Below are 26,970 nucleotides of genomic sequence, written 5' to 3'. Positions count from 1 at the left end.
GTTTAGAAAGCAAATTAGCCTCTCCCACCCAAAAATCTAATCAAACAAGCAACAAATACTTCCTGCTTATCCCTACAGCAAGTCTTCAGCCCCACACCTGCCTTTTATGATTTCTACTATAATTTGATTCCTCCCCAAGTAAGGAGTAACTCAAAGGCATCCCAGAAGCTTTAAATCTTTTTGACTCCGAAATAGTGCTGGCATTTTAGGGAAGGCTTAAGTACAGTGGGCCACAGTGTGCTGTTTGTAATACATTTAGTGACATCAGAAACTACCAGGTGTTGGTTAAAAGACAAATGCCGGGTCTCATCCCACACCCGCTTAACTGGAATATTCGTAGGGATGCCCAAGAGTGTGGTTCTGACGACTCCCCAGGAGATTTTGGTTCATAGTAATACTTCCCAATCCTGGCCATCCACAGAGTGAGGACACACTGGCCTTAGAGAGGCGAGATTGGGGAATCATTGGGGCAGATGTCTGAGCCTGCGTGTGCTCAGATCCTGGTGGTGGGGAAGGAGGAGAGAAGAGGTTCCATAGACAACAGTTACTTCCTTTTCTTCCATGTCCTGATTTTTTTTCCCAGAGCTTTTGCAAAGTCTCTATTCCACTCTTCCCCTGTGCAGAGAGCTCATAACTTGGCCTTGAGTCCAATTGTGGAAATCAGTAGTCTAGTTCCAATACAGCCTCCTGGGTCTCAGGCAAACAAACTACTTTTAATAGTAGGTCTTGGGAAAGCACTAAAAATAGAACAAGGGAGCCCCATGCATAGCCAGGGCGGGATCAACAGAGGCAAGTGGAGGGGAGGAATCTCATCGCATGGATAAGTTAGGGCACGTGCAGGTTGTAAAGCAAAAAAAATCAAGGTCCATGTCCTGAGAAGTGCAATGAAAGACTGAAATGTAATGCTAGAGGGGAGGAGAACAGTTGTCAATTCCTAAATGGTGCTTGATGACAATCTGTTTCTAAAGCTAGCTATTAAGCTAAGAGTGTCTACTTCCTAATCTGTCACTGACAAATACAAAGCTTGCTACATGTCACTTGTTGGAGTTTCATTCTTTGTGTGGCACGCACCTTGCCTTTCAGGTTATCTCTAAAGAAAATGGAAAAAGTGGGGTGCCTGGTGGCTCAGTTGTTAAGTGTCTGCCTTTGGTTCAGGTCCTGATCCCAGGGTCCTGGGATCGAGCCCCGCACCAGGCTCCCTGCTCAGCGGGAAGCCTGCTTCTCCCTCCCACTTCCCCTGCTTGTGTTACCTCTCTCACTGTGTCTCTTTTTGTCAAAAAATAGATAAAATCTTTAAAAAAAAGAAAATGGAAAAAGTTTGGACCTGCCATTCTTTATTCTTCCTTGCTTCCTTCCTTCCTTCTTTTTTTTTGGTTGGGGGGGCAGAGAGAGAGAGAGAGAGAATCTTAAGCAGGCTCCACGTCCAGCACAGAGCTCATCATGGGGCGTGATCATGACCTGAGTCGAAATCAAGAGTCAGATGCTTAACTGAGACACCCAGGTGACCCACAAATCTTTCTCTTGGGACATGAAATTACCTTCTACAGGAAACTGTCAGAAATCTGTTGGGTAAAACCTGATGAACTACTCAGTGCAGCTTTGAAATGCCAGAGGACAGTGCCCATCTGCTCTCTGCATGGGAAGGAGAGGAGAAGCCAAGGGGTTGGTCATGGCACAGAAAGTCAGTGATGGTGGGAGAAGAGTTAAATGTTTTCACTTTGCGTGAAAGAGACACTTGTATCTTCCTAAAGCAGAGACCAAGGGAAAAGTGGGTAAGTAAGAGGAATTGCCGTTGTTTCTTACACTGGCTAGGAAGAGACACATGACTTAAGGTATATTCTGTTGAGAAAAGGTGAAACTTATGCCCATGCAGAAGGAAGAAAAACCAACATTCATATTCATCATTCATATTAAAGAAGGAAAAAAGGGAAAGTATTTAACTACTTAAGAGTGAAACCCTATGATCTCTCTGTCTCAAACTTTCACACCATTTCCTTCCTCCCTCCCTTCCTTCCTTCTTACAAATATTTATTGACTGCCTGTGTGCCAGGCTCTGGGCTAAGTTCGACAGACTATATCACCATGGATTTTTTTTTTTTTCTTTTTCCCCCTTAGATGTATGCATTGAACTGAATGTGCCCATGCCCCAAAACCCACATGTTGAAACCGAATACCCAAGATGATGGTATCTGGAGATGGGGTCTTTGAGAGGTGATTAGGCCATGATGATTGTATGAGTGCCCTTACAAAAGAGATGGAAGACAGCTCCCTTGCCCTTTCCACCATGTGAGGACACAGCAAAAGGAAGGCACCCTATGAACCAGGAAGCAGGCTCCCCCAGACATCAGATCTGCCAGCATCTTGATCTCGGACTTCCCAGCCTCCAGAACCGTGAGAGACAAATGTTTATTTTTTTTTTAATTTTATTTATTTATTTGAGAGAGGGCACAAGAGTGGGGAGGGGCAGAGGGAGAGAGAGAAGACTCCCCACTGAGCAGGGAGCCCAAAGACCCCAGACTCAATCCCAGGACCCCAAGATCATGAGCTGAGTGGAAGGCAGATGCTTACCCCACTGAGCCACGCAGGTGCCCCAGTGTTTGTTGTTCACAGCAGCACTGCTGTGGTGCTCCCTCATAGCAGCCTGAAAAGACTGAGACAGATGACTGTGAACTTCAGATATTCATTATGGTGCCTTAGATTCGTAGTTTTAAAATCAGTAAGATTTTCTTTTTAATATTTATTTATTTATTTATTTATTTATTTATTTGAGAGAGAGGAAGAGGGAGCAGGGGGAGGGGAGGCAGAGGGAGAAGCAGACTCTCCGCTGAGCAGGGAGCCCTACACGAGGCTCCATCCCAGGCACCTGGAATCATGACCTTAGCAGAAGGCAGACACTCAACCAACTAAACCACCCAGGCGCCCCCCAAGTCAGCTTAGATTTGTATTTCCAAATAACTTAGAGAGGAGCTCTATTTTGCACTTAGGGCTGGACCTTGCGCTCCTGACTCTCTGTCACCATCTAGAGGCAATTTGTACATATTGCAGGGCTAGTTCTGGGAATATTGAATAAGCACAGTCATGTCAGAGGTTAGTTATGGCTGGCTTTGGCCTGTTTATTTACTGGCCCTACAGAAGACAGTGGACCCAGTCATCCGCAAATGGGTGGAAATGGAAGTTATGATCTCTCCAACTGTGAGTACATGAGAAATGGGTCTCAGTTTCTGTACCAGACCATGGAGGGTGGGGATCTACAGAGTGCAAAAGTTTCCTAGGGTTTGGGAGGACAGCTGGAAAACCAGTGGGGGAGAAGCCACTTACATCAGGTTCAAGAGGAGGCCTCCACCCTCTTGGTGTCCAGGTCTTTACTGAGACCACATAAAGCACGGAAGTCACCAGCATCAGGAGGCCCCCGCAGGTGCTTGCTACAAATGCATATCTGCCCCCGCCACACACAAAATCTGCTGAATCAGGATTTCCATGGTGCATGGCCCAGGAATGTGCACAGTAAGCCAGCATCACAGGTGATATTGATGCACATTAAAATCTGACATCAGATGTATGAAGTAACAGAAATGCAGTGTATCCCCTGTCCTCACTTTTAAAGCCCACATATAAAGTGCTTAGAAAAATACAGTCAACCCTTGAACTATCTTTCTGATACCTCGTGTTTACTCCCGTTTCACATTATAGAGCGGAGACCACTAGAACAGAAACATTATGTTGGGAAGCCCTGCTGGTTTGTTCAACCTGGATTTCCTCACTGTGTGGCCTTTCCCAAAGGCATTCCCCAGCACGAGGGCTCTGCTTGGGCAGCCTGGGGGTCGCCTCGTCGCTGCCGTGTCCAGGGAAACAGACTATGCGTACTGAGTTGTCACTTGTCCTAAGCTGCGACCTGGACCTCATCTTAACCACCTCGGTACTCTTAGGACTGCAGCAGGGTCCACATCCCCCTCTCCTGCTACCATCCTGGTCCAGGACGCCTCATTATTCACCTTGACTCTAGTGAGTTTGCTTACCCCTCTGGCCCGACCTTAGCAACTCTAGTCCTGATCCCCACAGATCAGAGACTCTGTATTAGAGATAATGCTGCCCTCCCCCCTCTCTCTCACACATCTTAAATCTAAGACTCCTGCATGCTTACCCCAGTCTACAAGGTCCTGGCGACTTGGCCCCTCCGCTCTCTGCCTCTCCCCCTGGACTGTAACTCGCTCACCAGGGCGAGCACTTTTCACGCCCAGAGACCTTCACTTCTGTTGTGCCCCCTCTGCTGACACACAAGACCTTGTTCCTCTCTTCCCTTGTAGAACTAGCACTCTCTTTGGTATTATTTGAAATGTCAGCTCAGAAGAGACATCTGACACACTCTTATCCCTATTCCTAGCTAAATTAGGTAGAGCTGTTATTCTTTCTACTTTAGGAGCCTGTTCTGTTCCTTTATAGTATTTCTGATCATCTGGGTTCTGGCATGTGAGAGCCTTTCCTCCCGGCCTAGACTATATTCCGTTCATCTGTGCACACAGTCGGGATCCAAAGATCAAGTAAGTGTATCGAGTAGATGAACAGGCACGCGGGAAGTGAGCCGCACATTCACGGGGATGGCAGCACGGTTGTGGTGGTTGAGTTCTGGGAGTTGTAGTGTTTGGGGCCAGGGCTCAGTCTTGAGAAGCTGGAGGCAGGGTCACAGGGAGAAGAAAGAGGAGAAGCAGCTAGGCCACCGCCATCGGTGCAGGCTGCGACCAGACTCAGGGTTCCAGCCTTCCGGGCTCCCCTAGATTTGCCAGCGCCCACGGTTTCCTTGGGTAGCTAGGCTCCCTTGAGCCCAGCTGAGCCTAGGTTCCTCGTCTTTCTCGAGGGGTTAATAATTCCCACCTTGCAATAATAGGGCCCGAGGTAAATGAGACAAGGGGGCTGGGTAGCACCTGGTACTTGGGAGGCTTTGCGAACGCCGAATACGAGGGCTGTCTCGCCGGAAGACTTGTCCAAGAGAAGTCTGCACAGGCACCGGGAGGAGTCGCGCCACTTACCTGAGCCTGCCCCCTCCGCTCAGCCCGCGGTGCGCTTAAATTACGTTTTCCAAGCCTGACCCAGGGCGCTCCCCCCTCCCTCCCCTCCACTCCCCCACCTCCCCTCCCCCTCCGCCTCCTCCCTCGGAGCGGGAGCCGGGGATCCCACGCCCTTGCACCAGCCCGGGGGCTCGGACGGGCCCGGGAGCCGCTGGTCGCCAATCACCGTGCGGTGGAGAGGCGGGCGCTCGGCTCGGCGCGCCGGGGGAGCCAGCTGGCGCTGCTTTCCCCGGGAGCCTCAGACGCTCACACAGACAGACGCACAGACTGGCGGGCAAGCGAGCGGGCAGGCACGGACAGAGTCCGCCGGCCGCCTGCGCTCGGAGGCGCGCGCCAGCCCGGGCCCGGGGAGCCCCCGTGCCCCCCGGGAGCCGCAGGCAGGCAGCTCCGCGGGCCGGCGCCGGCAGAAGGGAGGGCGCGCGGGCGGCCGGAGGAGGGGAGGCCCCGGCGCGCGCGGCCCGCGATGTGAGCGGCGGCGGCTCCCACCTGGCGCCGCACCTGGGGCGCCGCGCTCCGGGCCGGCGGGGAGAATGCGCGCGGCCAGTGCGCTCCGCCCGCCGCGTCCGGCCGCCCGCAGCCGCCGCGCCCGCACCTGACCATGGAGTGCGCCCTCCTGCTCGCGTGCGCCCTCCCCGCCGCCCGCTCGGGCCCGCCGTGGGGTCCGGCGGGGCTGGGGCGCGTGGCCAAGGCAGGTGCCCGCCGCGGGGCGCGCCGACAGCGGGGGGCGCCCGGCGCAAGCCCCGCCGCGCCTCCTCACGCGCGGTGTCCCCTTTTCTCTTGCAGGCGCTCCAGCTGTGCTGCCTCTGTTGTGCGTCGGTCGCCGCAGCCTTAGCCAGTGACAGCAGCAGCGGCGGCGGCGGCGGATTAAACGTTGGTTCGTATTTGCTCCCACCCCGAGAAGGACCTTTCCAGTCGCTTGCCCCTTCTTCCCCCCCCGAAAAGAGAGAAAAGTAGAAAGGCGCCTGCCACCGCCCTCCTCCCCAACCTGGCAGGTGTGCGCGCGTCCTGGAAGGGGCTCCTGTTTGGGGGCGGAGGGTGGTGGGGATGTGGTCAGGACTCTGAACTTATCAAAAGAATCAGTGCCTCAAGCTGTAAGTCCCATAAATGAGAAAACAGTACTTTCCTTCGTTCACAGATGGCTTGTTTAAAAAAAAAAAATCCTTACTATGGTGAGAAATTAGGAAGTGGACGAGATGGTTGATATCAAAAGGCACCTTCCTCATTCCCTTCCTCCTTTGGGAAAGCCTGCAGGAGCTACTTTTTTGGTGGAAGATGAAAAAACTGTGAGCCCTCCCCTCCCCCCTCTTGCCTCCTCCCTTTTCTGCCCGTTTGTGTTCCTGATCTTCCTTTGCTTTTCTGCTTCCCCTGCCCTTGTGTCACGAGTTCCCAAAAACTGCTTTGAGAGAGAGGAGAGCAGGTAGCTTGAGATCTCTGGGGCCTTTATCTCTTCTGAGGCTCCCAACTGTGGGGTCCCAGAACACCTTCCTGGTCTGTCATTTATTAACTTCTCGTTGGCACCCACCAGCTACAGGAGAAGAGCCGATCCAGGTGTCTAGCAAGACCTTGATGTCCAACCCAGATTCTAGAATTTTTAGCCTTGCAGGGTTATCTGCCGCTGCAGTGGGAGAGAGCAAGGCATACTGGGGAGGCAGGGCATGGCAGAGTCATGGAGTAAAGGCTAGGGAGATGTGGGTGAGTGAGGGGACAGGAAAGAGCCAGGAATGAACTCTTGAGAAATTCACTTTTTGTCCACCCAGGGGGGCTGACTGCATTTTCTAAAACAACCCCTCATTGTTCCATGTATAGTTTCCGGACCGCATCTTTACTTAGTCCCGGAGCTGACCGATTAGATCACTCCCTGCAGGAGGCTCTGACTGCCTCTCTCTGTCCAGCGCTGAGTACCATCCACCTGCTCATTCTCCCCTTGGAAACAAACTTGTAGCTGTGTCTTGGGCAGGGGTCTTTGTGGGCTGAGTGCGTGGACGGTTGGCTGGAGAAGGCTACCCCATGGCCTCCTGCGTAGAAGCAGGCAGAGTTTTGGGTGGGTTTGGGCAAGGAGGTAAGAAATAACTTCTTGTACAGTCTAGAGCACGTGCAGGCGGGGTTTTCACACTTAGCTTTTAGTATGGTGGAGGAAGGAGGTGTTTTTTTACTAAGAAAAAGTTGGATTTAATCAAAAGTCGCCTACCTGTAAAGCAACGTAGCCGATTTTTGAAAGAGAAATTGTCTATGGCGTGCTTAGTGGGTTTTTTTTTCTTTTTTAAGTTTAAAAGAGGAGAAAAAGTTTTCCAGTTGTTTTTAAAGACGTGTGTCAGTTAGATAGTATTTCTAGTTAAAGGACTCAAGGAGAAAATGGGAGAGGCAAGATATAAAGTCCATTGTGAGAATGGGAATTGCTCAAGCAATAAGGGTCACACATGGTTCATACAGAAGAAAACAGCTGAAGTTATGATCCTGTTGGGATCCCCCCCCCCCCCCGCAAATGTAGGCTCAATTAGAATATCCCACATCGATTCCTGTTAGCTACAGGGCTTCTGTTCATTCCTGAGCTTTTCTTATTTGGTTGTTGACTATTTTGGGAAAAGGGAAATTCCTCTTTCTCTTCCTCCTCCAGTAACCAAGGACCGAAGTGACTCAAACATGCCTCTTAGTTATTTGGAATCTTTCTAAACACTTTCCAAATTAGTTTCCCATTCTGTGCCTAGAAAGTGGAAACGCGGAGTGTGTCTGAACACGCAGAAGGCATGCTCCAAATCATTTTGTGATGATACTTCTCAGTTTCCACGTTTTGCGATAGAAAACAGTGTGCGTGCTTCAATTTTCCAGCAGCAAATAGTGTTGTTGTTTTTTTTAAGCTCCTCCCCTTTCGAACAAGCAGCAATTAGTGCCGTTCTTGAGAGCAAGGGGGAAAGTATTTTGAAACTTGCCTTTCCAGGTGTCCCCTGACTGACACTCCCCCACCAACATGTCTGAGCAATCTTAAACATCAGACACTATAGGAAAGTTCTGACAATTTTGAGGCATTTTTATGCATCCACTGTATTTTATGTCTACAGCGAAATGGGATTGTCCCTGTAAAAGCTCGGAGTGAAATGTTCAGAGCTGTACAGGTGCTGGGGTTTTATTATCACATATAGTTAATATCGGAAATATGAAGCTGCTGGTAGGTGCTCGTTATCTGAGATGGTTTCAAGTTACTCAGCACTGTCAGTTACCATTTGAAATTTAAACTCAGCCTCCCCAAATGCTCCCAATTCAGTTTAAACACGAAGATGTTAATCTCCTCAGGGGGGAAAAAAAAAGTTCTTTTCTCTTCTTTTGTGGTCTTACACTTATTTTCTCCCCTCCCCCCCCATCACTTTTTATGTATGGATGGCTCTGACTCATGTACTCACTCCATCTGTCTCCGTGCAGACCATGAGAGAGAGTTGTGGCATTTTCCGCCAGCATTCTTGACATTCACGAAGCCGTGCTTGACTTTTCATTTCTGTCGGAATTACCATCACAGAGCTCATTTGCACAGGCCACAGAGCTCCCTTCGTCCAGCCTCTCTGAGTTGTCGTCGATCTAGGTGCATGGAGATGGGAACAAAGCCACCTTTGAGCTGCGCGTTTGCTCTCTGCCAGCCTGTGGCAGGGGGACCCTCTGGGGCTGTGGGTTCTGGGTGCTGACAGCGAAACCTTTCCCATTGCAGATTACGTCTTTGTCACGCCGGTAGAAGTGGACTCGGGCGGGTCATATATTTCACACGACATTTTGCACAACGGCAGGAGAAAGCGATCGGCGCAGAGTGCCAGCAGCTCCCTGCATTACCGATTTTCAGCATTTGGACAGGAACTACATTTAGAACTTAAGCCCTCGGCGATTTTGAGCAGTCACGTTATCGTCCAGGTACTTGGAAAAGACGGTGCTTCCGAGACGCGGGAACCCACAGTGCAGCGATGTTTCTATCAGGGATTTATCAGAAATGACAGCTCCTCTTCCGTCGCTGTGTCTACGTGTGCCGGCTTGGTAAGTACCCCACGCTCGGGGGCGACTCCCTCGTTCGTGGGTTTTGTGTAACTTGAATGAACAGATGTCTGCAATATTAAGCGTTCTTCCAGCCAACTCGGCACATTCACACTGTCAGCTTTGATACTTATAATATTCTCAATTGAATTAATCTAATCTGCTCCCAGAAAAAGAAAATAGAATAGAACTTTAATTACCATTTAGAACATTCTTTTGATGTTTAATGGTCTGGGCTTCTTTATTCTCCATGTTTGAGACGCTCCCCAAGGAAATTAACTTGATGGATGCCATTCGCTTTGTAAAAAGTCTTGGGAGACCCAGGCATTATATAAATCTAACAAGCTGATTGCCTCTACATTGCTTTGAAATGGGAAAACTGTATTTCAATGCAAAATTGTGTTCGGCCGCCCCCATGAAGCCCAACCTTCACCGTGGAAGGGAAGCCTTTTGTTTTCTTTTAACTAATCTGTTTGTGTCCTGCGCACATAAGGCATCCTTTTAGAGTGTGATGTGGTGTGCTTGAGGGCTGGCGGGCTTGAGCATGGCATCCGGGGTGCAGGGCACTTTAAGCGTTCTTTCCTCTCGGTGGAATCCTCAACAGTGGAGCTCCAGGCCAAGGGTATTGGTGTAAAGGATGCTTGTCTCAGGGTTCAGTGAAATCTGTGAGGCTGTAAACGGGGTTCCGGGTTCATTGCAATTGACGAGCGTCTTGAACAGACGTCAGAGTGTCTCTCTGTTGGGACCCCCCGTGGTCATGCTCCTGGCACGGCCGGAAGAAGGAAAGTGTGAGAAAGCCCATTTGAGAATGTAGTTGGTAATGGACTTGGTGCATCAGGACACAGACCAAGAGGGGCTGGTGTAGGTTCCTGTGAATGAAAACTCCCACGTCCTTCACTAGTCAAGACTTTATTATTTAACTTCTTTTTCACATCATGGCCTGAAATTTAGCTAACACCTTTCGTCACAGAGTTCTGATAGTCTTTGGTGTAATCTTTGAATTATAGGGCAAAGCAAAGATTTAAGAAGTCTCAACAAAGCTTGATCCATTTAGACGGTTAGTATGACTCGTTGATGACCTATATGTTCTGACATGGTTACACACACACACACACACACACACACACATACACACACGTGAATCCTGGGAGTTTTGTTTGACTTGGTTGTGGTTGTGATGAGTCTCCTGCTCGTTTCTGGGCATTCTACTATTTCTCCCGCTCTCCTGTCTGTTCCAGTACCCTAGCACCTTCAGGAGGTTGGGCATCTCACCACAGTGGCTTGGACTAGCCCAGTCCACGTAACACACTGGGTGAGAGCAGTCTGTTCTGGGCCATTGCACGCCAGCACTCACTAGTAGAACCTTGGGCGAGTTATTAACCTCTGTGCGTCTTAGCGTCTTCATCTCTAAAATGGGAATAATAAGGGGGTTTACATCACAGGGTTGTGGGGACTAAGTGACTTCTTCCAGGGAAAATGCTTCCAGGGAAAACAGCAATTCCTGGCAGGGAATAATCGCCCTGTCGCTGTTCTAGTTCCAGCAAAACTTAGCCACTTGATGTTGATTTCTCTTGGGATTCCACTTTCTGCCAATGATCACTTGCCTCATATTAATAGATGTCAGGTGATTTCTCCTAAAGAGGAGATTCATACGGAGCAAATGATCCCAGAACACCTAGTAATGAGGCAAATTACAATTTTCCATCGTGATGTGAAAATTGTGATGGTGTCTAAGAAGTAACTGACAGCCACTTCTGCCTGTGTATAAGGCCGACATGAATTAGAATCATGAAATTCAGATTCTGTCCCCACTGCTCAACAGACCAGCCACATGTACTTCATTAAATAACTTCTCTAGGTCTCAGTTTTCTCTCCTGAATTACGTAGAATAATTTCTCAGACTCCTGCCATCTCTAGGCATCTGACTCTGATGATCCGATTTGTTGACCCTGGCCAGACTGGCTTGCTGTGGGGCAGGGCAAGAATCCAGCTTCTCCCCACTGTATTACCCACGTCTCCATGCCCCTGCCAAGCAAGGGTGAGACACAAACCCATAGACCCATGCTCGATAAGAAGAAAACAACAAGAAAAAAACAGAAAAGAATAGAAGCCCAACTGAGAAACTGGTCACCACTCGGAATTAAGTTTTATAACCTTGTGTTGAGGTGTAATGTATATACAGAAAAGTATAAAACGTATATACAGAAAAATACAAAAATCAAAGTTCACACCTATGTAACCACCAACGAGATGAAATAAGATCTTCATTACCGATGCCCCCGCGAGACCCCACTGTGTCCCCTTCCCAGTCCCTTCCCCCCTGCCAGGAGGTAACCACTATCCTAACTACTAACTTAGCTTAATTTTGCCTCTTTGAATATTTTACGTAAGTAAAATTATACAGTATTCCTCTGGAGGACTATTTCACGTGTTGCCATTTATTGTCGGGAGGCATTTAAGTTGTTTTTGGTGTGGGTGCTTCTGGAGTACTGCTGAGCATTTTTGTATATGCCTCTTGGTGAGCATATGGACATTCTGTTGGAAGTCTGCCTAACAGTGAGCTGTTGGGTCTAGCTGTACTAATTTGCCCTGCGATCAGAGCGTATGGGCGTTCCAGTTGCTCCACTGCCTCACCAACACTTACCATTGTCTGTGTTTTCCATTATAGCTGCTAAAACAACGGGTGTGAAGTGGTACCACATTATATGGGTTTAGTTTGTGTTGTCTTAATGGTTGCTGAAGTTGAGCCATTTCTTACACTTCTCAGCCATTTGTGTATTCTCTTTCGTGATCTTTCTGTATCACACGGACATAGCGTATAAATGTTTCCAGCCTACATTATGGTTTTATTTTCCTTTTCTCTGTAAATGGATACAAGAGTTCTGAGCAAAAACACTGCTTTGCTGACTTAAAATCTCTGTTGTCGTGGCTCTGAATCTCTAACAACACATTGATCTGCTTGTGAAACACTATCAGATAGCAGCAGTGAACACCCTGAGATCAGCTGAGCTCAGGGAGGGGACACTTGACTAGGAACATTGAGAGATGGTGATAGAGAGAAAGAATCATGGCAGGAGCAAGAATGTCTTCATCCTTCCCGCCACCTAGAACACTTTGGCCCTGCTTCTTTGGCCAAACAAGGGGTTCATATCTTCGCTAAAGTTAATTAGCAATTACTATCACGTATTCAGAACAGTGAATGATTGAAGAGTTCAGGAGAGCAACAAACCTCTAGATGCTTTTTGGAGAGACTCCTCGGAGTTAACATGTTAAAGGAGACAAGCAGTTCTTATATTGACCCAGAAGCTGACATGAATGATGGAGACTGAGAAGTAGAGGCTCTTCTGTTGGAAGTGTCTACACCAGGGTTCCTCCTGCTGTGGAGCTGGGCATCTGGCATCTGAATGCCTGTAGGGGTTACAGCAACCTCCTGGAGGGCATGCAGGTGTATCAGGCCAGTAGGTCACCCTTCAAGAACAAAGTACCCGTGGGAGAACTAACGGTGATCTGGATTGCCAGGGAAGCCCCAGGAGAGAGTGGGAAAACAAAGGAGGGTCATAATAGTAAAATATATGTGTAAGTACAGGCCTGCCTACCTGTATACCTATGTATTCCAGTGAGGATTTCTCTGGCAGCGAATTTCCATCGATAATTCAGAATTAAACTGTGCTCAAAATATTTTCTTAAAATGCCCTCCCCTCCCCACAACTGAAAGGGCTAACTTTATTCAGAAGTTGAGCAGGTAGTTATTTACTTAGAATAATAGACAAAACAGAAATTGCAAACTTCCCTGAGCGAATTCCGCCCACTGTGACTCTTGGACAGGATAATTTTTTAAAAATTTCGAGTGCCTGTCCTCGGGGGCTTGTGCGCTCCAGCTCACCAACGCCCCCTACAGCAGACTGTCTCGCACTCTGGGAAAAGGTGTCCGGCTTTGCAGCCTTTGGCTGCAGAATCTTGGGGTCACAGTTAAGCTAACCTAATCACCACCTGCCATGTACCTCCCTTCTTCTGTATCTCGCCCCTCCTTGACCACCACAGTGAGGAGAAGGTCATTACCTCCAGGTTCATTGTTGGGATAGTCTTCTTGATGTCGAACCACCACCGACCTTCTCACGACTCTCCCCTGTATTTCTTAGTCCTGTCTTTTGAGATGATTGAATAAATTTGTGTCTGTCTTCCCATATCCTGGGAGATCCAAAAGGCCTTTCTGCCCAAAAAACGTTTCACCCTAGAGCTCCTTTTCATTACGACTGTGTTTTCAGAGTGCCTGCGATCAGCTGCCTTGACTTTGCCTGAGGTGTTGAAAATGTGAATTTCTTTACCCACAACAGAAGGTCAAGGAGGCTAAGCTCAGGAATGCGTGTTTTCAATTCTCCAAATGACTCCTAATGCGTATGAACATTAGAGAACCATTGGATCAAGACAATGAACGTATAGGCAGATTTTTTTAATGATTGCTGTTGGAAAAAAAAGAAGCTGTTGGTTTGAGACACTGATCCCATTTCTGAAACTTAATGGAAATGTCCTATTTTAAGAGCTGACTAAAAGGACACGCTGAATTATTATTTTATTCAACAACTATTGATGAGCTTCTGTTCAGGGCACGGTGGGTAGAGTCATAAACAAGTTGGATACCATATTCTAATTTGTAGAAAAAGTTCATGGAGTAGGGTTTTTAAAAATGGGGGAAGCATAGTCAAATTAGTGCTAACTCCACATCTCCGAGCTTTACCGGTGCGTATTAACATATTAGCAACTTAGAAATGCCCTACTTTAAAGACCTTTGTTTACACCTAGCACCTTCCTAACTTATTTGGTCACAGAACCTTTTTTTTTTCCCCCCAAGGAGTATCTCTTCATAGGCTAGTAGTGACAAGAAAATCAAAGTGATGCTTCCCCCCCACCCAAAAAAAGATAGATCACGTATTGATTTCTAACTGGTGCGAGATGCTCCAGGGAGAAAAGGATCTCATGACCATGTAACAGGTTTCATTGTCAGATACTTCCACAGAGTAAGGGAAACCTTAGGTTTAAACGCAGTGAGATAAGGTCTTCCCTGTGATACATTTCACACCTCTTACTATGCTAATATGCACTGTGGAGCTCCAGGAGGTGGGACTGTAATACTAATTGGGCTGCACCTCCCTCCTTCAAGGCACTTCATCAGCCACTTGTGCAGGTTTCTGCATTCACCATGAAAGAACAACTTTGAGATGCATCGTACTTTATTGATACCCGATAGACCTCATTACCAGGGCAATGCACCTCTTGCTTAACAAACCCTTAACACCAGACTCCATTCACCGTGTGAAGAGCGAAGGACCAGGCATACCGAAACGTCCCCCATCTTGCTTTCCTGCCCAGATCTGTACTGACGGTACTTGGTACTTTACCGTTGGTACATAACCTCCGCCAACACCCAGCCGGCAAGAGTGGAGGCATGGTCTGTTGGTGTCTTCAGTTGTCTCTGGTCAGGGGCCTCAGAGACGCAGCAGGGGCTCCCTGGAAAGTGTGCCATGATCAAGTCTGCAGGAGATCCCTCCAGCCTCCATTCCTGACACACCGCCTGATTTTGCCTTTTAGTTTTTCTTTCGTTTCTCTTCTCTTTGTCCCCAACAATGAAACCGTAAGTGGTGTTTCTCCTGCATGGCTGGCTGCCCTAGTGTCCTCGTGTCTTTCTCACCGGTGGCCCTTTTAGATGGTGACTGCAGGGACCCATCCTCCGGAGAGCCTGGGTCCCTGCAAGGAGCTTTGGAAGCAGTTGGGTTTCAATAGGCGGGAGGGACGCTTTGATCTCCTCTTTTCAGAAGTATTTTATGACTCACAAGTCTCGGCCGTTGAGGTGTCTGGTGCTGGTCACTGCCTGCCCAGCGGTCTTTAGAAAGCTGGTTTCCATTCATAAAAGGGTTGAAGTTAAATGACCTTAGTCCAGACAGGCCGAAAGAGACCAGGCTCTCCTGCTTTGTGGGGCCTTTTTAGCTAGGCGGGGGTTTGCTGAATTACATACACTCCCTTGGGACTTGAGAGGAACATGTGAAATGAAGGGTTAGACTGGGCTGTATTAATAAGTTTTTTGGGTACAGGCTCTCCCAAATCAGAGATGTTTTCTTAGGTTCCTGATTCATCAAGGGTAAAAAGTGGTGTTTTTGTTTTGTTTTGTTTTGTTTTTGGCTACTCTTCAGAGATGATTTACGAAGACAATTATTTGCTGTTAGCAGTACTTTTAGCAAAATGCTGGCCAATCTCTTTTTTGAACACCTAGCTGAGGTTCTTGCCAGAGAGCAGGATCCCAAGGCTGATTTGGGGGGGTGCTTCCACAGGAGGGTGAAGTGCTGACCCTTCCCCCATGCTCTCTGCCTGTTAGAGGGTGGCCCCTGCAGGAGCGCGCCCCCAAGCTCCAGAATTGTGAGTGCCACGCTCTCTGCCTTGCTCCACACCTGTTTTCTCATCTGTAACGCAGACAGTACCTCTTTCCTTCTCTCCCTCTTTCTCCGGGGGCTGTGGCGACTCACGAGGAGGGCTGAGCCTGATATGCACTGGGTGCTCGGTCCTTGGTTACTCTTGACTTTGGACTAGGAGGGGGTCTGGGAAGGAAATGGCTGTCGTTCTGGAACCTCCTCAAGGAAGAGGGCTCCTGGTGGTGGTAACGTCCTGCAGAGGCTGTCTGGAGATTTTGTCAGGGGAGGTCACCCCAACGTTATCTACCATGAAGGAAGGAAACGAGAGAAAGCTAAAGAATCAAAGAGGAAGGATCAACAGATCCATAAAGGTTGGGCTCGGGGCGCGTAGGTTATAAGAGTGCCGTGTGCTGGCTTCGAGCTCAGACTTAGAGAAGTCCCGGCTCTGGCCTCTGCTCACCGCATAGCTCAGGTCAAATTCCTGATCATCTCTGTGCTTAATTCCTTCATTGGTAAGATGAGGATAACGGGGTTTATGGATGCTGAATTGGAAGAAAAATGCTCTATGTGCAGTGCTTGCAACAGCGCCTAGCCCATAGTCATAATGTTAGTAGTGGTAACGCGAGAGGCGTAATCATCATGTTTGCTAACCTCCTTCCATAAAGGAGTTTCCAAAGCTGGCTAATGCCCATGCTCCTTACCACCCACAGGCGGGAAAGCTTTCGCCAAGATAATAGTAATAGTTTCTATTTATTGAGCACTTCCTGAGTTATTAAAACTGGAGCCCTGGAGAGGAGAATTCAGCTAAGACACGGGCTGGGGCCTTCATAACATTTAACTGCCTATGAGCATACGGGTATTCAAGGTCTTAAGTGGCCTTTATACCTCCACGCGTTTCCAGAAGACCCAGGCACTTGGAAACAAATCCCCAGCCTCTGACATTCGGGCCCTCCCTCAGAGAATTCCGTGGGTCCTGGGTAGAGCCTAGGTGTCCATTTGAGGAAAGGAAAGGAAAAGCTTCACAGATGGTCTCAACCCAGCAGGCGCTGTTGACTGCATTAATGCCCTAAACGCATCCCCGAAGAATCTTTTCAGGGGAAGCAGGACCGCTAGACCCTCTTTGGGGCAGTCGTTTCTGCTTTGCGGAATGCACCGCGACGCGGAATGTGACTGTCCGCGCTCTAACCCCCATCCACCAGTGTGTATGCTAATGGGGGGCAGGCAGGGGGGGCTCCTGTGAATCGAAACGGATTGTTCTTGTTTGTGTGTCTTGGAAGTTTCCCAGGCGAGTAGAATAACTCCTTCTCAAACTAGGTGAAGCATTTAAAAAAGTACATTTTTTGGCTCTGAAATAATTTGAATTCATGCTTCCCACCTTCACCCCCTTTGCCTTGTGTTAGGATGGCTGGCTTTCAGCAAGGCTGGGTCCACGGTACCCAGGGATGTCGTCACTGTTGTCTTTGTCTGACTCGGCTCTTTGACCTTGCTGGTCTTCCTTCTGCAACCAGGACCTTCCGCGCTCGGGAGAGGAGGCCAGCCTTGCCGTGGGCGCCTGGGGTCTCACGTGCCTTACTCAGCGGTGACGCCCCAGTTGTAACCTCTGTCCCACGTGAGAGCAAGTGTCCAGAGCTCTGGACTTTATTTGCTCTCTCCTCTCTCTCTAAGCCTCAGAGGGCCATGCCCATTTCATCTGCATATCTGAACAAGACCAAGTTAGGTCTTCACTTACGTATTGATATGGGAATTCATGCATGGAAGGAAGTCAGGGATGGTGGACAGCGAGCCAGGGACTGCAGCTAATGCTTTGAAGTTCCTTTCGAAACCCGAGTTTATTACATCTAGGGGTGTGTGTGTGTGTGTGTGTGTGTGCACGCGTGTGCACATACATGTGTTCACATTTAAAATGTACATAAATTGTATTAGCCAACACTTTTCCTGAAGCATGTTTTTTGATGGGAAGGGAGAATGCATGAAAATAATGTATATCTTGGAGTTCCTTCTTTATCAGTACATGTACATCTGTCTTATTCTTTTAACTGCTGCGTATTTAATCATTCCCTTCTGGTTAATGGGTTTGCGTCCAGCTTTTTGCTGCAGCTGAAGAAAACACGTACATTGGTCGGTCTTCTTAGTTGTATGCAATTCTGTATTCCACGAAAGAGACAGACACCGAGAGACCTGCTTTGTGGAAAAATGGAGGTGCCAAACCCATACTAGACATTAACTCTGGCCAGAAATTTCCCTGTTGAGAGTGACATTAGCCACCCAACGTCACTGGCTATCACCTTAGTGGAAAATCATGCCAAGTTCCCATGAACTCATTTCACCTTTGTTTTCTATGACCCTAAGAAAGTCACTTAGGAGAATGGTTCTCTCCAGCGGAGCAGATGTTCTGGTAAAATTGCACGGTTTCCCACCATTGACCAAAACAAACAAACAAACAAAAACCAGTTGATGAGGAAGTGGTGCTGATTACTTCCTGAAGTCCAAACAGAAACAGGCCCAAGGAGCACCGCCCATTAAGGCTTTCGTGACCAAAACCATTTTCCCGGGCTTCCCAGCCATCTCTGTCCGCAAAACCAGGAGTTCCCTGTCAGTTACATCCAGTTATTTCCCTGAAAGCCTGTTCCCACGGTTTCTCTACCCAATTACGGGGCAGGGTACACTCAGAGGCCGGAACACAGGTCTGGTGAGAGCGTTCCCTCTGGACGGCAGGCTCACCTCTCCTGAAGGGACGCCTTTGAAGTAGCCAGGGATTTCATTTGCAGCTGAATTCTTTTCATTGCTTATTCATGCCGCGGAGCTCCAGAATATTTTATCTGCCCTTATTACCACTACCCGTCAAGGGGGCATGCTTTCTAATATAAATTATGTCACGCACACCACTCATTTACTGGAAGTCGGCCACCCTTACTTGAGAGACGGCACTTGAAAGGGACTGACATAAACTAGTAAAAGGAGATTATCTCTCCAGTGATTTCCCAAGTTCTCTCTCCAGCAGTAAAAACCTGACACAGACACTGCTTTTTAGTGTCTGTGAGTTCATTCTGTGATTTTATGATTCCTTGTCTCCCTTTTGTAGTGTTCTTTGCCACTTCCGGGAGGCAAATGAAGAGTTACCCCAAATTAATTTCTCTGTTGATAAGCAATGAACACAATTATTCCCCTAGTTGATTATGGAGTATAGGTCTGTTTTAGGCAGCACAGTGATGTGGTGGAGGGAAAAGACTGCTTAATTGCACTCTTATTCTTTATATATATGCTTTATATATGTGTGTGTGTGTGTGTGTGTGTGTAATATTATACACACATAATACACATACACACACACACACACACACATATAGATGTGTATGTCCTATATTTTCCTATGTCTTGGTCTTATCTCAGGGCTTTATAGACATTTTTCAGTGAGATTCATTAAAGCAAAACAAATTCCATGCCTTTAAAAGGATTCATTTTGCGTGTAAAGCAAGTACTAATTTTTCTTTAATCCTGCATATGTAACAATGATTAAATCATGTCTAGGTCAGTGATTCTTTTTTTTTTTTTTAACTTCAGTTAATTAAAATATAATGTATTATTAGCTTCAGAGCTAGAGGTCAGTGATTCGTCAGTCTTATAGAACACCCAGTGCTCATTACATCACGTGCCCTCCTTAATGCCCATCACCCAGTTACCCCAAACCCTCACCCCCTCCTCTCCAGCAGTCCTCAGTCTGTTTCTTAGGATTGAGAGTCCCTTACGGTTTGTGTCCCTCTCTGATTCTGGCCTGTTTTATTTTTCCCCTTTCTTCCCCTGTAATCCTCTGTTTTGTTTCTTCAATTCCACATAGATCAGTGATTCTTGGCATAGAGAGCTTTAAAAAAAAAAAAAAAGATGCCCCGATCCCACCCCAGAACAATCGAAGACGAAGATCTGGGGCTGGGGCCCGAGCATATGTGTTTCCACAGCTCCCCACCTGGTTCTCCTGCACAGTCCAGATCGAGAGCCCCGGTCCTGACAAATGCCAGTGGCTCCAGAAGCGCGGTCACTTTAGAAATGCCTGTGCAGTAGTTTAAGAGGGCGGATGGCATGTTAGAATGAGTGAGATTTTAGAAGCCCATCGCTTTTCCTTACTAGTTATGGGATCTTGGCAGAATTATTCTTTCTGAAGGCATTTTTATATTTTGAGATATGTTTAGACTCACAAGAAGTTGTAAAAATAACACAGAGCATTCCCATGTAATCTTCACTCAGCTTTGGGAAATGATCAAAATCTGGGAATCTAGCACACACGCCCTCCCAGTTACTCATCCAGTCGCTAATTCAGGTACTGCTGGGAAGAGGTCTTGCAGGTGTCCAAGGCTTCAGATAAGTTAACCTTAAGATGAGGAGATTTTCCAGGTAGGTTTAACCCGATCATCGATCATCGTATGATCTTACAGAATCAGGAAACGTCAAGGAGGTTCATAGCGAAGGGGATTTGATATGGGAGAGTCTCCGTTGCTGGCTTTGGAGATCAGGGGGTCCACATGGTCAGGAATGCAGGCGGCCCCTAGCAGCCAGAATGGCCTCTAGCTGAGTGAACCTAGACGTGGATTCTTTCCCAGAGCCTCCAGTGAGGAAGGAGCCCCCTGGCTGACCCCTGATTCAGGCCTTAAGAAACCCAGAGTCGAGAACTTGGTCACGCTGTGCCCAGACTTCTGGCCTGCAGAACCGCGAGCTGATCAATGGCTGTGAGTTTTAGGCTGCTACGTATCTCGTGATCTGTTATGCAGCAGTAAAAACGTAACACAGAGATGTTCTCCAATGCTGACTGTGCAGTGGGTGGGTCACATGGTAAGTCCCTTCTGGTTCCAGGGCCATAGTCTTCTTACATCACCCCCAAACGCTCATGCTACCTTGTGGAGCACGTGAGACCATGGGTTCAAGGAGAAGCAGTGGGTGTCCATAGATACTGCCTGTTGAAAATGGCCTAGGAAATTGTTTCACGATTTAGCTCGGCTTTCTTAGCAGGAAGCTACTCACAGGGATCGCTGCTTGTGAGAGCTGTCCTGTGCATTTTAGGATGCTTGACTGTTATCCAGCAGATGCCAGGAGCACTGCACAGTTAGGACTGATAAGTGCTCCTAGGTATGGCCACTTGTCCCTTGGGTATGATTGTCCCCGGCTGAGGATCATGGATAGTGCCCGGTCACACACTGGGTTCTTTTATAGAATGTATTCACGTATGTTTGTCTTTCTTCCATAGTGTGCTTGCTATTGATTTTGGAGTCATTAAGAGTGATGATTTCAGGGGTGCCTGGGTGGCTCAGTGGGTTAAGCCTCTGCCTTCGGCTCAGTCCCTGATCTCAGGGTCCTTGGATCGATTACTGTATTGGGCTCTCTGCTCAACAGGGAGCCTGCTTCCCTCTCTCTCTCTGCCTACTTGTGATCTCTGTCAAACAAAGAAATAAAATCGTTTAAAAAAAAGCAATGATTTCAGTAATATGATGATTCAATAATGATTTTTGCTTTTGAGGCATGTTGCTGGGGAGACCATCTGTGAATGGTGCTTGGGGACTGGGCGTGGATTGGACAATAGTGAAAGATAGTCTGGAAATCTTTTTAAGGATGTGTATTTGCTTTTGAGTTGCACAGAATGCCAACCCAGACTGCTGAAAATAAATGGATGTCTGAAGAAACAAATATATATATGTACATATCCATACATATATTTGAGAGAGAGAACGTGTGCACACAAGCAGAGAGGAGGGCCAGAGGGAGAGGGGGAAGCAGACTCTCTGCCAAGCAGGGAGCCTGATGTGGGCCGCCATCCTAGGACCCTGGGATCATGACCTGACCCAAAGGCAGATGCTTAACCGACTGAGCTACCCAGGCGCCCCATAGAAACAGAGATATATTTATAATAAATTTTACCCTTGTGTTCTTACAAGGAAAGAGGGAGGGGGAGTCTATGCATGTGGATTCCGTTTCGGGGTTTGCTGCCAACCTTCTGTAAATCTCTGTATCCTGTGGATCTGTAACAATGGGGACAGTGGGTGGCTCTGGAATGAGTTCTGGAATGTTCTCTATGTTTTATGAATGTGTGCTCAAGCCTGAGAATCTTGTCAAGGTATGCTGGATTTTTCTATCTACTGCATGTAGTTGGACATACTTGAACTTCACTGTACTTGAGGAGGCAAAGAGCTCTGTTTTAATTGGAATGCAACATAAGGGAGTTCATTCTTTCATATGCAATCAACTCATCAGCTGACCTGATGATGGAACCCACCACTTTTACCCCTTCCTTGAATAGACCTGCCCTATGAGAATGTATAGCACACTGGTACCTGGTACTTTTATAATAACCACATCCTTTAAATTACCCAGCTTCTTTAAGGTCATTTGTAGGTTTGTATGCCTGGCGAATTGCTTGACATTTCTTCTTTTCCCTCTGTTCCTTCCTCCTGCCTACCACCCACCCATCTCTATGCCCATCCACCCCCTTCTACCCACCCACCTTCTAAGCCAAAGCATTTATTTCCAGCCTCCTATGTGGTTGAGTACTATGATAGATGATGGAGATACAAAAATGGTAATATGGTTCCTAAATTCTAAGATATTCCAGAGTGAAGCTGGAGAGTAATGGCGACTGGAATAGAAACATATAAGAGTGCAACAAAATTAATCTTACAATTTAAGTATCATTTAAAGCACCTTGAGAACACAAAAAAGAATCGAATGACTACTTTTTAATATGGTGGGCAAGCATTTAAACGCAGATGTGTGTAGCGGGTGATTTTATGCACCTGTCCTTGTTCATTTCATTGCTCATGGGCCAGCTGAATTGGGTATTTAGAAAATATACCCAGTTCCAACTACCTGATATCCCCGCTCCTGCCACCACCGTGATGCACGCCGCTCTCCTCTCTCACCCGGATTCTCGTAGCAGCTTCTAGTCTGATGCTTCTTCTCTCTTGTGTCCCTATAATCTGTCCTTCTCAAACTTGTTCAGTTTATTTCACCTTTTTTCCTCTGGCAACTACTGGCTTTCTGTGACTCATAGTTTGTAATCCAAATTCCTGACCACGACCTGCAACGCCCTATGTGATCAGGCTCTTTTGGCTTAATTTCCTATCTTTTCTACCATCGTACACTCCCTGCCTGCCAGCACTTCTGGCTTCTGTCACCTTTCATGGCCCCAGATGCCCCTATTGCATTGACTTTGCTCGTTGGATGCTCTTCCCCTAAATATTCGCCTACTTCCTTCCTTCATGTCCTCTGCATGTCTGTGTAAATGTCATTGCAGGAAGCTCTTCCCTGCACTGGTCACTCTGCCATCCCCTTAACTTGCTTTCTTCTTCTTCATCCTCTTTATCACTCATACAGTAAAGACTTTATTATCTTGCATATACCTCCCTCCCTGCCTGAACAGCGGCTGTCTGAGGGCTGTACTTTGATTCTGCTGTTCATAGCTGTGTCTACAGTGGCAGGAATGGACCCTGAAAAATAGTAGGCACTCAATAAAAATTTGTTACACGAGCGTATGTAATTAACATCCTGGTCATTTAGAAATACACACATCATTTCTGTTGGGCATGTGTGAGGAATTGGGTTTTCCTTAGGCATCCATGTAGGGTTCATTGGAAAAACGCATCAGTGTGTCTCCTTATGTGCAGGTTAGCTATGGGGATTCAGAGAGAGCACTGGCCTCCTGTGATTTCTTGTCTCTCTGGCCTCTCTTTCCCCAGTCTTTTGGTAAAAACCTTGCAGTTTTCCTTAGGGACCTACCTTCTTCACCTCTGCCCCAAGTCCTCGGAGTTTGGGTGGAGGTGCCATGTTTCATAGTGACCAGTCAGCAGATCAGATAGCCTTGACTACAGTGATTGGTAAGGATTTGCATGTCACGGGATCAGAGCCAATGAAATAAAATTCTGGGACACCTGGAGGTCTCACAGAGGATGGAACATAAGTCCAGAGTTGCTGGCCACCTTTATGTCCCCGAGAATAGTCATCACAGGCTTGATGCCGGAAATTAAAGTACTTCGGACCTTTCACTCTAATGAAACATAGCCCGCTTTCTTGTTCCTCTAGTTTACCCTTAGTTTTGGTCCCTTTGAAATGAAAGTACTAACTGTGATAGGACTGTAGAAGTCATGGACACCTTCTGCCAAGAATCTCCACGTCCCGCAGAGGAAGCAGGCAAGCCAAATGCAACAGGGGCCTTCATCCCGTGCCGGCCATCACAACAGTGCAGTGACACCTTGCCTGCACTTTGTGAACTGGCATTTCGTGGGCGCAGAGCCCACTGCACAGAGCATGACCACATCTACCACTGTCGGTAGTCGTTTGTGATGGCGCATCTTGGCTGTATCATCTGTCTTCTTGATTCACTACTTTGTCAGTTGTCTTGTTCTTACACACCTCTCCATGTCTGCCGACAGTAACTGCAGATGGGTTGACACAGCAAACACAAGAGAGCACGCCCCAGGCCTGTCAGTGAGCAGCTGGAGAGAGACCGCTCTGCACGGTTGACTTAGAGGATGACTTCACACTCCATAACCGCTTTTAATTGATTTCTTTGATTTGTTTGGACGATGACATGTGGGGAAATGTTGTAAACCAAGAATGCTTATTGATGGATGACATTGCCCAACGTTCATATGCAGCTCATTTGCGTCTTTGAAGATATTTTTTTAATGAATCTAATTTTAGTAGGCAGTGAGTTTTTATTTTTAAATAATGACAACAGAAGTGTTTGTGTGTGTTTGTGTGTGTGTCTCCTCCCCCATGCTCTGTTTCTTCTTTATGACGTAAGGAATTCCATCCCCTCTTTGCTGTGGCACAGTGCTGTCCAGTAGAAACGTAACACAAACCAATATGTGTCATATGTCATTTAAAATTTTCTAGTAGTCTTATTTTTTAAAAAAAAAGGTAAAAAGAAACAGGCAAAATTCATGGTGGTAGATTTTATTCATCTAAGATATTGAGAATGGTATTTCAAAATATAATCATGAAAAAACTGAGATAGTTTGCTTTTATTTTGTACTCAAGTCTTCAAAACTCAGTGTGCATTTTCCAATTACTGCACATTTGGTTCAGACCAACCTCATTGAGTGCTCAGGACCAGAGCCCGTCCTGGACAGGATAGCTCTAGTCCTCTCCTATCTGGAAGTCCTCAGATGTATACAGTGAAAGTAAATGGGCAGAAGAGAAAGGTTCCGTTTTTATCTAGCTTGCTAAGATGGTGTATCTTCCAAAAAGTACTTCCCCAGTGTCATTAGTTTTCTTTTGAATAGTCTCTGGTATATACAGTTTGATAATTGGGTTTGGAGGCCCTTAGTCATGACATAGTTCCTAGACAGTTGGGTAATTCTGATGGTGGGATTCAGATGTAAAATAAAGTCAATTATTTCTTTTGAACATAATTGAGGGTAAATAGGTTTTGAAAAATTTCAGAATTTATGCATGGATTTTCTTCTAATTATATTTGATCAAAACTTGCTAGCTTACTAACTTCTGCTTTTTTTATTTTTGAGTGGAAACCTCTTTATTAGGTCTCATTTTTTGGATCTTCATAATAACCTTCGCAGTTCTGCTCATTACCATATGTAGAAACCGGAGCAAAATAGAGTTTTAAAAAGATCCATGGTCAGGTCAGGACATTAAGAGGTACTGTCACACTATAGTGTAAAGTTCCATCTCTCACAGAAGGGTTCGGTGGTAAAAATAACCCAGATCAGTGAACAGTCAAAAATGCCTTGTATCTGACTTACGATCATATTTAACGTATTAGAAAATTTAGTTATCTTGCTATATTTTTCTCACATGATATCTAAGCACATTTTTCCTTGCCAGTGGCCATGCTCACAGAAGCCGGCAACCCCACAGAGAGGCAAGAGATCAGCTGGCAGATGAGGTCTCCATGCCCTTCCCAAGCTGGGCCTGGCCTTCCTTAGGCCAGAAGAGTGGAGGAGAGTTTTCTCAGGAACAGTTGAAATGAGGAGCCCATGGCTTCCATTCTCCAGAAAGGAAGGAGACCTTCTCAGTCCAGGAATATGGCAGTGACTGCTTTTCAGAGGAGCCCCCCTCCCCCTCCATTCTTGGTGGTAGACTGAGCATACCTGGGGCTGTGTTAAGGTTTCTGGACAAACAGAAGCAAGGGTGTGTATGTGACATATATTATACACGTGTAGTACTAATATGTATGCATATCAATATTTTACTAGATAGTAAGATGTTGATTAATTCATAATTATATAGTAACATAATAATGTATGTGTGTATTTTATATGCATATATACGTGTGTGTTTGTATTTGTACACCCATAATAAATTATATGTGTATAAATAAAACTATGAGATTGACTCACATATTATGAGAAGTCCCAGGACCTGCAGCGGGGGAGCTGGAGAGCCAAGAGAGCTGAAGGTGTGGTTCTGGGCTGAGTCTGAAGGCAGGAAGAGCGCAGTGCCCCGGCTTGAAGACCAGAGGCAGGGGGCAAGTTCTCATTTCCTCCGCCATTTTGTTCTGTTCCTGCCGTGAGTGACGGGTGATGCCCACCCACACTGGGGACGGATACCCACCTTATTCAGCCTACTGATTCAATGCGATTATCTCAGTAATGCCTGTCTCCTCCACTCGATGACAAGTGTCACGAGGACATGAGCCCTGCCTGTACGATTTTTTTCCCCTCATCATTGTATTTCAAGCATCAGTCACAGTGCCTGGCACTCACTCATTCACACTCTCTCTCTCGTAGTGTGTTTGTGGAAATGCATAGCTATGCCAATACGCCTCTCCACATTGCATATTAATATAATGAAATAATAGTATTCCTTCAAGTGAATTTCCTTACTTACCAAGTGTGTACTGACTACCAACCAGGACAGATCCTGGAGCACTGAGCCTGGTAGTTCTGAAGAAGGGAGTTAGCATCCTACCGCCCCTACCGTGAACCTCGGCACCTTGTGCCCGTGAGCCGAGAACCTCGGGGAGACCTTGAACTCTGTGTGTATCTTGTTTTCCTCATCAGGAACATAGGGATAAGACCTCTTCCAACTGTGGTCAGTCTTACGTTCTTCATGCAAAACCCATATCACAGTGCCTTGGAGAGACAATAAACATACAAATGAGTGAATATAAAATAAATTAGAAGGTCCAAGTGCTGTACGGTGGGTGAGGGAGGTAAGGAATGCCTGCTGGTGCGGGGGTGTTTGGTGCTCCCTGTTGGCTCTAGGAGCCTCACATACTCAAGGAGCACCTACCACCACAATGAATTGTTGCTGCCGTGCGCCGTCTTCAGCTCATCCCCTAGAACAGGTAGGCGGTGGGCATTTACACGTCATTGACGCCTTGCAGGAAGATCTGGGTTTCAGCTGGAATAAATGAACCAGTTTGAAATGAAGCGAGGATCTTGCCAAACTGCTTGCTAAACAGAGTATCTGAGAAGCCAGAATATTACATTCCTGGCCACGTTCTGAGGTTTGAGGATCTAAGGGAGGGTTTTGGAAAGATTCGCTGAACACATTGT

At 47.0% G+C, this 26,970-nt stretch overlaps 1 protein-coding gene across 1 annotated transcript in view; it reads left to right on the top strand.

Moving 5' to 3' along the window:
- Positions 1-5,661: 5,661 nt before the first annotated feature.
- Positions 5,662-26,970, top strand: part of LOC111152950 (ADAM metallopeptidase with thrombospondin type 1 motif 18) — a 136,335-nt gene continuing 115,026 nt past the window's right edge. Inside the window, exons 1-3 of the mRNA XM_022511698.1 lie at positions 5,662-5,751; positions 5,847-5,937; positions 8,758-9,074. Of these exons, the coding sequence (XP_022367406.1) occupies positions 5,662-5,751; positions 5,847-5,937; positions 8,758-9,074 (498 nt within the window). The remainder of the gene's footprint in view (positions 5,752-5,846; positions 5,938-8,757; positions 9,075-26,970) is intronic.

The sequence above is a fragment of the Enhydra lutris genome, unplaced genomic scaffold (genome assembly GCF_002288905.1).
Source record: "Enhydra lutris kenyoni isolate GAN:26980312 unplaced genomic scaffold, ASM228890v2 scaffoldscaffold30, whole genome shotgun sequence".
NCBI lineage: Eukaryota > Metazoa > Chordata > Mammalia > Carnivora > Mustelidae > Enhydra > Enhydra lutris.
Note: the sequence above shows the minus strand (reverse complement) of the source record. Positions and strands in the feature narration are given on the sequence as shown.